The 10,413-nt window shown below is 43.8% G+C and overlaps 1 protein-coding gene across 1 annotated transcript in view; it reads right to left on the bottom strand.

Annotated features, from left to right (window-relative positions):
* Window positions 1-1,595: 1,595 nt before the first annotated feature.
* Window positions 1,596-10,413, bottom strand: part of C7H12orf50 (chromosome 7 C12orf50 homolog) — a 73,985-nt gene continuing 65,167 nt past the window's right edge. The window contains exon 12 of the mRNA XM_033951819.1: window positions 1,596-1,690. Coding sequence (XP_033807710.1) covers window positions 1,596-1,690 — 95 coding nt within the window. The remainder of the gene's footprint in view (window positions 1,691-10,413) is intronic.

The raw sequence follows: 10,413 nt of genomic DNA, 5'->3' as shown, positions 1-10,413 counted from the left end.
GTTTTCAGAAGTGTCGCGCAGCTGCCAGGCCGGAAGCGTTCACCTCGACGCAACTTCCTGTTTCCGTCTGGGCGGATTGCGTCAGAGGGGAAGCTTCGGGCGGGCAGCAGCGCGCCACTTCTGAAAACGGCAGCTGAGCTGAGGCGCCGCTGAAAAAGGAGACTGTGGTTTGGTAAGGCAACCGCGAAGGTAAGGGGAAGGGGGGGGGGAGATGCTCAGACCAATACCACTAAGTGTAGATAATTTTTATGTGGACGGATCCCCTCTGATTGCTCTCCCAACTATTGTTGTTCCCACTCCAAAGAACCTGATTCCAGACCCTGCAGTTAATGCAGGACATTTTCAATGCAACCCTTTGAAAGTGAACCTTCTTACATCTGCAAGGAAGGACCCACATGTAGAAAAGGGGGGGGAGGGGTCACCGTTTGACTATTTAGTAATAACTTGAGAAAAAAATGAAGAATTTCATTGTCAATACCAGTACAAAATTATAGCTGTAATAATTGTTCCTTTATGTAAGATGTATTTCAACAAAATTCTACTAGCATTACTAGGGCGTAAAATATTTTTATTTGGGGGGTTTCCCCATCTCATCAGTATTAAATCTTTCTCTCTGAAATGAGATCCTGGAGAAAAGTTTACTTTATCAGCTATTGGAATCAATCTTGAATTTTGTTCGCTACGGTCCACAGTAGGCGTCTCCATCATCCTGGCAGAATGTCTATGCTGTCTTCCTGTTGGTTTAGATCCAGAGTTTCCGTAAGATGCATTCGCATTAACTGGAGCCATTAAGTTAATTGAGAGAAAAGGACAACGCTACATTTTAAGGCCATCATTAAAATAGCATTGCAATAACATTTTTGAAATTCTCCTTTCCAAATGCCCCACCCACCCCCACCCTAAAAGCCGGCATCATTGTTAAATTATGCTCTGCAAGAAAATGACTCCAGGCTGGACCTGACCCATTCAACATCATTTTGGGGTCCTTTTACTAAGGCGCACTAGTCGTTTTCTCACACACCTTAGTAAAAGGACCCCTTTGTATTGCAAAGGTTTACAAAGGCATCTACAATTGCTGCACCGGCAGAGCGGGAGTGGCTGAAGGTCACTCCTGTCCCTGAAGACATCGAAACACATTAAAAAAAATAAGAGGGTTCAAGGAGACTGACGATTTAGGTGCCGTTTATAGAATCGGCCCCTTTGTTAAATATTAAGATTTAGATGTGAAATTTTCCAATTTCTCAGAAAGGGTATTTTTTATTGTATATGGCCATTAATTAAAACAAAAAAAATATCAAGGTTTTACAGTTTCAGTAAAAATGGCCACAGCATGCAGGAAGGAAAGACCAGTGTAAGGGCACTCTAAGGCCGTTTGATACCACCGTTTAGTTAAAGCACCCCTTTGTTTTACATTCCATTTTTATAATTTTTTTTTTTAATTTTAAAGTAATACAAAAAAAGATAAAAAATTAACTTAAAAAATGTTAGTGCAGACCCCCAAATGTCTTCCACTACCAGCATCCAGAGAGGATTGTTCACTCTTACCACTATAGTCAATGGCATATCTGAATGCATTCTATTTAATTTAACGTGATTTATTCCCTCTTTAAACCTAGCTTACAGGACTTGAAGACATGGGTCAGCATTTTCCCCACTATTGCAGCTTCACTCTCCATGCTGATGAAGGGCGCTTGAAAAATAACAATAAAAAAGAGAAGGCTTAGCACAGAGCTCAAGTGTATCAGTTTGTCAGCTAATGTTACCTTAACATACTGGTCCAGGGAATGACAGTCCTAAATCTGCTCCAGCATTTAAGCTCTTGCACATGCAGACAGAGTAATTATCAGCACAGAGGGTTGTTTTTGTTTTCCTTTATTTTTCTAGAACATTCCCTGCAGCTTGTTCTTTCTGAAGCGCAGGAAGTTATAATTGTGTTTATTCACCAGCTGACAAGTGAAAGATGGTAAAATCTTATCCTTTGTTCAAATTCAGCACATCATTTTTGGGGAAAAAAAAACAAACCCCAAACCAATTAAAACACCTTTTATTTACTTTTTAATATGTAAATTTGAGTTTTCCTTTCTTTTATCTTATATTTTTTTCCTAGAAGCTTTTCTTATCAGTTATGCCTATCAGTTATACATCTCTCATTTAAAAAATATTTACAGCCCACTCATCAGTGGCAAACCTGGATGGCTTAAAATTAAAATATTTGAGATAGTAAGTTACATAAAATGAGACAGTACAAAAAACAAACAAATCAGGCCTACTTCCTCTCCCATCCATCCATCTCATCCCATCCTGCTATTGCCTTACACTGAACTGAGCTGAACTGAACTTTTGTTTTGCATCATCTTTATTTTTCCTCACATTCTGCTTTTCCTTCTCCTTCTATTTCTCTTTTATTGTGATTTAATATTGTTTCTTTTTCCCCCTCACCATTATTGGAATTTTGTTATATCTTATTTTAAAAAAAAATTTAATAATTGTTTACTCGGTTATGGGGAAAGGGAAGGGGCACGCATGCGCAGCAGAAGGGGGGAGGGGAATGAGTGGATGCGGGGGGGGGGGGGGGTAGAGAAGAGGGTGGGGAGGGACGCTGCCACCCCGGGCGCCTCTCGCCCTCGCTACACCACTGTTTATACTATCAAAACCTGGGAGCTGTTCTGTATGTTAAGACTTGCTAGCAGGTGGAAAAGGATTTAAAGGGCAATTTTACTGTCGGCACATGTGTTTATTTATTCATGAAGAGATTCACCCAAAGTGATTTACAATACATTGAAAAGTAATTAAGTATTCTTAGGTATTTTTCCTATCTGTCCCAGCAGGCTCACAATCCAACTGTGGCACCTGGCACTAAAGAGTGTTAGTTGACTTGCCTAGGCCCTAGAGTCAAAGGGAGCAGATTGGGATCAAACTCACAACCTCAGGGTGCTGAGGCAGCAGCTCTAACCACTAGGCCACACGCCTCTCCTTAGACATTGATATGCTTATTGCTCACATAAATGTCTAGAAGTGTACACTTACCAGCGAAACTGCCAGAAAGGCATCCTAGTGCTCAGTGGTGTAGTAAGGGGGTCGGGGTGTGTAGACCACCCTAGGTGCCTTCTTGGTGGGGGCGCCAGCACCTCTCCAAACCCCACCCCCCATGCCACACTCACACCCTCTCTTTCCTGTACCTCTATAAAATCTTTGTTAGCGCAAGCAACTACTCTGGCCAGCAACTCACGCGGCTCCCTCAGAAATCACTTCCGGGTCACAGGGCAAGGAAGTGACATCAGAGGGAAAACCAACGCAGATGTGAGCAGCAGCCTGGAGAAGCTGCATGTGCTGGCAAAGATTTAAAGAGGTACGAGGGGGGTGGAAAGGTATTGCGTGAGTGTGGCGGAAGGGGGGGGGCGGAAGGAGATGGGGCAGAGAAGACGGTTAGGGTAGGGTTGGTACAGAAGGAGCAGGGAACAGAGAGCAGGGCACGAGGCGCTACCATCCTCAGTGCCACCTACCCTAACTACACTACTGCTAGTGTAATTCTGGAACTAAGAACATAAGAATAGCCTTACTGGGTCAGACTAATGGTCCATCAAGCTCAGTAGCCCATTCTCATGGTGGCCAATCCAGGTCACTAGTACCTGGCCAAAACCCAAGGAGTAGCAATATTCCATGCTACCAATACAGGGCAAGCAGTGGTTTCCCCCATGTCTTTCTCAATAACAGACTATGGACATTTCTTCTAGGAACTTGTCCAAATCTTTCTTAAAACCAGCTAAGCTATCCACTCTTACCACATCCTCTAGTGTTCCAGAGCTTAACTATTCTCTGAGTGAAAAAAATATTTCCTTCTATTGGTTTTAAAAGTATTTCCCTGTAACTTCATCGAGTGTCCCCTAGTCTTTGTAACCCCCAAAACTGCCAGTAACACCCCCCCACCGGAACCCCCCGACACCTCCTAAAGCAGAAACCCTCTGACATACCTAAGTTTACCCCAACAACCTCCCCCCATCTCCAAACCCTCCATACCTGTACGAAGGAAGTCCAGCCAGAGGGATGCTCACACCCTCCGATCGCATGGTGCATTCTAGGAAGGAGTCTAAGGCTCTGATTGGCGCAGATACCTAAGGCCCCTCCCATAGGATATACTGGCAGTGACCTAAAACTCCGATTGGCCCCTAAGTATATCCCCGTCACACTTAGGTGGACACACATCAGCTCTATTGTTGGTGTAACACACAATTGGTAGGCATGCAAACATCGGGTTGTGCTAGTATTTTATAACAGAATTAGGGTGCCCAGGTTCCCTTATGCATCTTTGGGGTGCCTAAAGTGTCCAGTAGTAGAACTGCTACCTTGGTGCACAGTGCATGGACATCAAATGCAACACATCCTGGACAAATTGACACCACCGTTATATACAGTATATGCAGCTGGTAGTAGTAAGTACCTCATTTAGACTCATTCCATACTTCATTAATTGTTCACTTATTTACTCCTTCCCCTTCTGGAAATATGTTGCAAACACTTTCTACAGTACATTCATTCACCTTTAGTTTCAATGTATATTCCAGTTTTCCTTTCTGTTCCTTTCTGGTATTTTCAAGGGAGGTATGATAAGGTATATAAAATACTGCATGGAGCAGATAGATATGAGTCACTTGTTTACTCTTTCCAAAAATACTAGGACTAAGGGGCATGCGATGAAGCTACTAAGTAGTAGATTTAAAACAAACCGGAGAAAATATTTTTTCATACGTGTAATTAAACTCTGGAATTAGTTGCCAGAGAATGTGGTAAAAGCAGTTAGCTTAGCAGGGTTTAAAAAAGATTTGGACATCTTCCTAAAAGAGAAGTCCATAAACCATTGTTAAGATGGATGTGGTAAAATCCACTGCTTATTCCTAGCATAAGCAGCATAAAATAGTGCATGTTTTACTCTTTGGGATCTTGCCAGGTAATTGTGACCTGGGTTGGCCACTGTTGGAAACTGGATACTGGGCTTATGTTCTTATAAAGTGTGCCTAAAAAAATCAGCACTGACTAATGCGGCACTTAGCATAAGTCTATAAAAGTTAGGTGTACTTTATAGAATCATGCTCAGTGCCACCTAAGCGTGCTTATGTGTCGCTAGGTGCCTTAATTTAGATACACCCTTTTTATGCCAGTTTGCCTAAATAACTGCTCTTTAATCAGGCACCTAACTCGAAAACATGCTCATGACTCCACCCCCTAACCACACCCACTTTTAGGTAGTGGGTGCTTTGGACTAGGCGCTTACTTTTTATAGAATTGTGTTTTTTTAGTTAGATGCCTAACTTACAATTAAGTCCAATTAAAGCCAATTATGAGGTATTAAGTACTAATTATTGGCACCGATTAAGCCTATTAATCAAGTTAGGCATCTAACTTTATGGCAGACTATATAGAATTTGCCAGTAACTGATTCCCCTTTTATTATTCTGCCTTCTAAAGGTCTCACTGTTTGCCATTTTCCATCTTTACTTTATTTGCTTTTCTTTGTCATACCTTTTTCTTATGTTTTGTGGTTTATTTTTTTTTGGGGGGGGGTCTCTTCATGTTCTTCTTCCCCTTTCTCAGTGGAACATTTTCTGTAAATTGGGTTTAGATATTCCCCAAAGCTCACAATATCTGTTGCTAGGCAACCTGGTCACACATTCACTACAAGGGAAGGCCTGGTCTCTCTAAGAAACCATGTCCACAGCTTGAGAGATACAGCCAGACCTTTATATTGTACCTCAACTCCAATGACATGGCTTTCAAATCAATTACAGTATACTATAAGGTGGGTTAGATTATGCTTGCCCAGCAGGAGAACAATTTTTTTCTATATTTCTACCAATATGAAATCATTTCTGCCAACATCAGTAGGCTGAAACACAATATAAACTGTCCAAGTTTGACATTAAAAAAAATGGCAGTACTGCCTGTTTTTCTGTGGTTTTACTGTCCTCTACTGGGCATAAAATATAATAAATTGGTGAGCTGAATTAGATTTTTGTTTTGGTTCTTCTTTTTTTAACTATATTTGTATTTAACATCTAAGGCCTGATAAATCAAACTCTTTTCTTTTATACAAAGTGTGGAAGAAAAGCCTTAGGGGGGATGATTTCTTTTACTAGAGTGTGGTACAGAGATTCAAGCTACAGTCTCACTACTGGGGTTATGGGTTCAAACCCCTGCTGCTCCTTGTGACCCTAGGCAAGTCATTTAATCCTCCCTTTACCCCAGGTACATTGAATTGATTGTGAGCATTTGGACAAAATGCTTGAGTACCTGAATAAATTCATGTAAACCGTTCTGAGCTCCTTTGGGAGAACGGTATAGAAAATTGAATAAATAAATAAATGCTAAGCAGTGCTAAAAACTGGCCTGCACTATCCCCCAGCACAGGCCTTTTCCATGTACTAAGGACCATTTTATTGCTGCCTGGAAACAGCCATTTTTCTATTTCAGTAATAATGGCTCTCCCTCGAAGCTGACAGGTCAGAGGCGAGGGATATGAATCTAAGACATAGTTTCAAGAAAGTGTCTCTGCTTTATAGTCAGAGGAGGACTGTGCTGCCACCAGAGCCTCCCACTAAGGATACGAGTCATTCCTACAGCTTTCTTGTAACTTCTGTCCCCTTCGAAATTGTACCTCAGGGCTCTGTCCTGGACCACTCCTTTTCTCATTCTACACCTGCTTACTTGGAGCGCTGATTTCCTCCCACGGCTTCCAGTATCACCTCTAGGCTGACGAATCCCAGATCTACTTCTTTGCACCAGATCTCTGCTGAACCCCCGGACCCGAGTCTCAGCCTGCCTGTCCAACATTACTGATGAGGACCAGCCAGCACGGTTTCAGCAAAGGCAGATCTTGTTTGACAAACTTGCTGCACTTCTTCGAGGAAGTAAACAAGCAGATAGACAAGGGCGACCCGATCGACATTGTATATCTGGATTTTCAGAAGGCATTTGACAAGGTTCCACATGAACGACTACTTCGGAAAATTGCGTGCCATGGAATCGAGGGTGAAATACTCACGTGGATTAAAAACTGGCTGGAGCATAGGAAACAGAGAGTGGAGGTAAATGAACTGGAAGAGCGTCATCAGTGGGGTCTCCTTCTCCACTATAACATATCGCTAAAACCTGTCGCTTCTTCCTCTATAATATTACCAAAATCCGATCCTTCCTCTATGAGTACAGTACCAAAACCCTTATCTGTGCCCTCATCATCTCATGCTTAGATTACTGCAAATCGCTACTCTCAGGTCCGGGGGTCCGGACGGCTTTTCAAAACCAAACACTTTGTCTGGGTTTTGAAAAGCCTCCTCTAAATCTCATCAGGCAAGAGGAAATTCAATCATGCTTGGATGCCATGTGATGACGTCATGTGCCCAACAAGAGTAGGCAGTGGGGGGCGGGATTGGGGTGGGACTGGGCCATAACAGGGCGGGGATAGGTGGAACTAGGCGGGTCTAGGGGGGGTCTGGATTTTACTATAATAAAATCTGGTAATCCTACTCTCAGGTTTTCCTCTCAGCCATCTTTCTCCCCTTCAGTCTGTCCAGAATTCAGCTGCACGACTCATATTCTGTGAAAGCCACTATACTCATGTTACCCCTCTCCTAGAATCACTTCATTGGCTTCCCATCCATTTTTGAATACAATTCAAACTCCTCTTACTGACCTACAAATGCATTGACTCAGCTGCCTCTCACTATCTCTATTCATTTATCTCCCTCTATGTTTTCCCCCCCCTGCCTCAGCTGGTAAGTCCCTCTTATCTGTGCCCTTCTCCTCCTCTGCCAACTCCAGACTCCATCCTTTCCATTTTGCTGCGCCATATGCCTAGAACAAACTGCCCAAATCCCTATGGCAGGCTCCGTCTCTGGCAGTGTTCAAGTCCAAGTTAAAAGCCCACCTCTTAAAGAGTGTTTTCAACTCCTCTCACCTTGGGTTCTGCAACCCCAGCCCTATATGTCATATCCAAGTGTGTACAGCACTGCGTATGCCTTTCGGCGCTATATAAGTGATAAATAGTAGTAGCAGTAGTGGCCATGGTAAAAATGGCCTCACAGAATGGGTAACTCATGCATTAAAGATAGCGCAGGCTATTCTTTTGCGCAGCTTAGAAAAAGTAGGGTTACCAGACGTCCTCCTTCCCTGGACATGTCCTCCCGGGGTCCAGAGGGCTTTTCAAAACCTGGCACTTGGTCCGGGTTTTGAAAAGCCTCCCGACAAAATCGCATCAAGAAGGGGCATCCGCGGACGTCATGCGCACGTGCGTGTGACATCATTGTATCGCATCCACGCAGGCGCGGATGCCATCTGGGGACAGGGCTGAGGGGAGGAACAGGGTGTGACAGGCAGAAGTGGGTGGTGCTGGGGGGGGGACATGTCCATGGGTCCGGATTTTCCCGAAGGAAAATCTGGTAACCCTTTATCATTAACTAATCAAAGTAATTTGGATGTTCAATGCATTAAATTACTTCTTATTCTGAGTATCCATCTATGAATACTGAATAACTAAAGTGGCATTCTACATGTCTCTTTCTCACCCAGCAGCTCTAAAATGCGTTTCAAGTGCATGTTGAGTCCCTTCTATCCAACACAGACCAATTTTAGTTAATCCCATGTTGAACCTTTGTTCAGTCTGTTTATTTTTTTATTTTCTCTAATGTTTCAATATGAAATCTGGGCACAGATCAGCTGCATGGCCGTGTGAATAAGCCCTTTTGCTGCGGTTCATTTTCGACTATCTACATTTATTCATTCCTAGTACTGTACATCTTTCTTGAGCTCTTTTCTTAAATTGGCACTTTAGTTTTATGGCTTCACTCGTTGCCATTTGATTATGATCAGTTTCATTTCTATTATATTTTTTCACAGCTTCACATATTTGTGCCAGCTAGGTTGTTTGTTTTTATTCTTTCTCATTATTTCTTAAATCTTTCATAATCTTCACATTTCATTTTTTAAGTCTATTACATTCTCTTTAATATTTTCTATATCATTCAGCTTCCACCCGCAGTCCAATATAAAATATACCATATAAGGGTTTTTTTTTTTAACTTCCAGTCTTCATTTTTGAGGGTTCCTTTTACTAAACTCTGGTAGATGTTTCTACTGCGGGCTAGCGAGGTAAATTCTTTGGTATAAGTATTAATAACCCTTTCTACTAAAGTGCTTATAGTTCATAATACCGGCCAAGCAAGACTTTGACAATACAGTACTCCCCCGAAATTCGTGGGGGTTCCGTTCTAGGAACCCCCCCACGAATTTTGAAAAACCGCAAATACAGTTTTTCGCCTGTCAAAAGGCAGGGGCAGGAAAGGGCAGCTGAAACGCCGGTGGGTGAAGAGAATCACTCGTGGTCTGCTCCAGCCGACTCTTCCTATAGTAAATTCAGGCGACACAAATCAGGAACTGCTTTGACACACAGCTCCTGATTGGTGTAGCCCGACTTTACTACAGGAAGAGGCGGTCGGAGCAGAACGCGAATGAGTGAGTCCGCGAACCGCGAATGAGCGAGTCCACGATTCGCGAACCGTGAATTCACAGGGGGACACTGTATACAATCAGTGGTGTAGTAAAGGGGGGGGCAGTCCACCCCAAACACTATCTTGGTGAGGGTGCAGGCACCCTTCCTCCTCTCCACCACCCCACTCCATCCCTGCCTCCCCCCCCCCCACACACACTGCCACACATGCTCACAGCTTCCCTTCCCCGTACCTCTGTAATATTCCTGGTGTGAGCAGCAACCCCCAACCTGCTGTTGCGCCAGCGTCGGCTCTTCCTCTGATGTCACTTCCTGGACCCGCACCTAGGAAGTGACATCAGAGGAAGAAACAATGCTGGCGTGACCGCAGCTTGGGGGTTGCTGCTCATGCCAGGAACGTTACAGAGGTACGTGGGAAGGGAAGCGGCGTGCATACAGCGGGAAGGGGTGAGGAAGGAGCGGATGGAGGTAGGGGGCAGAGGATGGGGGAGGGGTACCTCACCCTTGCTACGTCACTGTATACAATAAAGTCCTTTGGTGAATCATTACCAGGAGAGGAGTCATCTTTTTTTTAAATCTTGCTTCATGTATCTAACTTGGTCACCATCTGGGGCGGAGCACCCCTCTCCCCCCCCCCCTTCACATCTGCCCTCCCTCCTGTACAGGGTACATTGAGCAGTCACAGAGCTGCAGTTTACAGGAGCGCAGTTGTTGGCTGTACAGGACCCCTGCCCTGGATCAGAAGTTGATGTCAGAGGGGGTTGGAGACCAACAGAATGGACCTTGGCTCCGAACTGCTCAAATCAACCCTGTTCTGCCTGCACCCAGGGCAGGCCACACCTACCACCCTGCATTTGGTGTGCCACTGGGTTCGACAGCATATTAAGAGAAAAAGGTAATGAAAAGATAGCTTTAAA

This window comes from Geotrypetes seraphini, chromosome 7 (genome assembly GCF_902459505.1).
Source record: "Geotrypetes seraphini chromosome 7, aGeoSer1.1, whole genome shotgun sequence".
Lineage (NCBI taxonomy): Eukaryota > Metazoa > Chordata > Amphibia > Gymnophiona > Dermophiidae > Geotrypetes > Geotrypetes seraphini.
The sequence above is the reverse complement of the archived record's forward strand: the minus strand, read 5'-3'. Positions and strand labels throughout refer to the sequence as shown.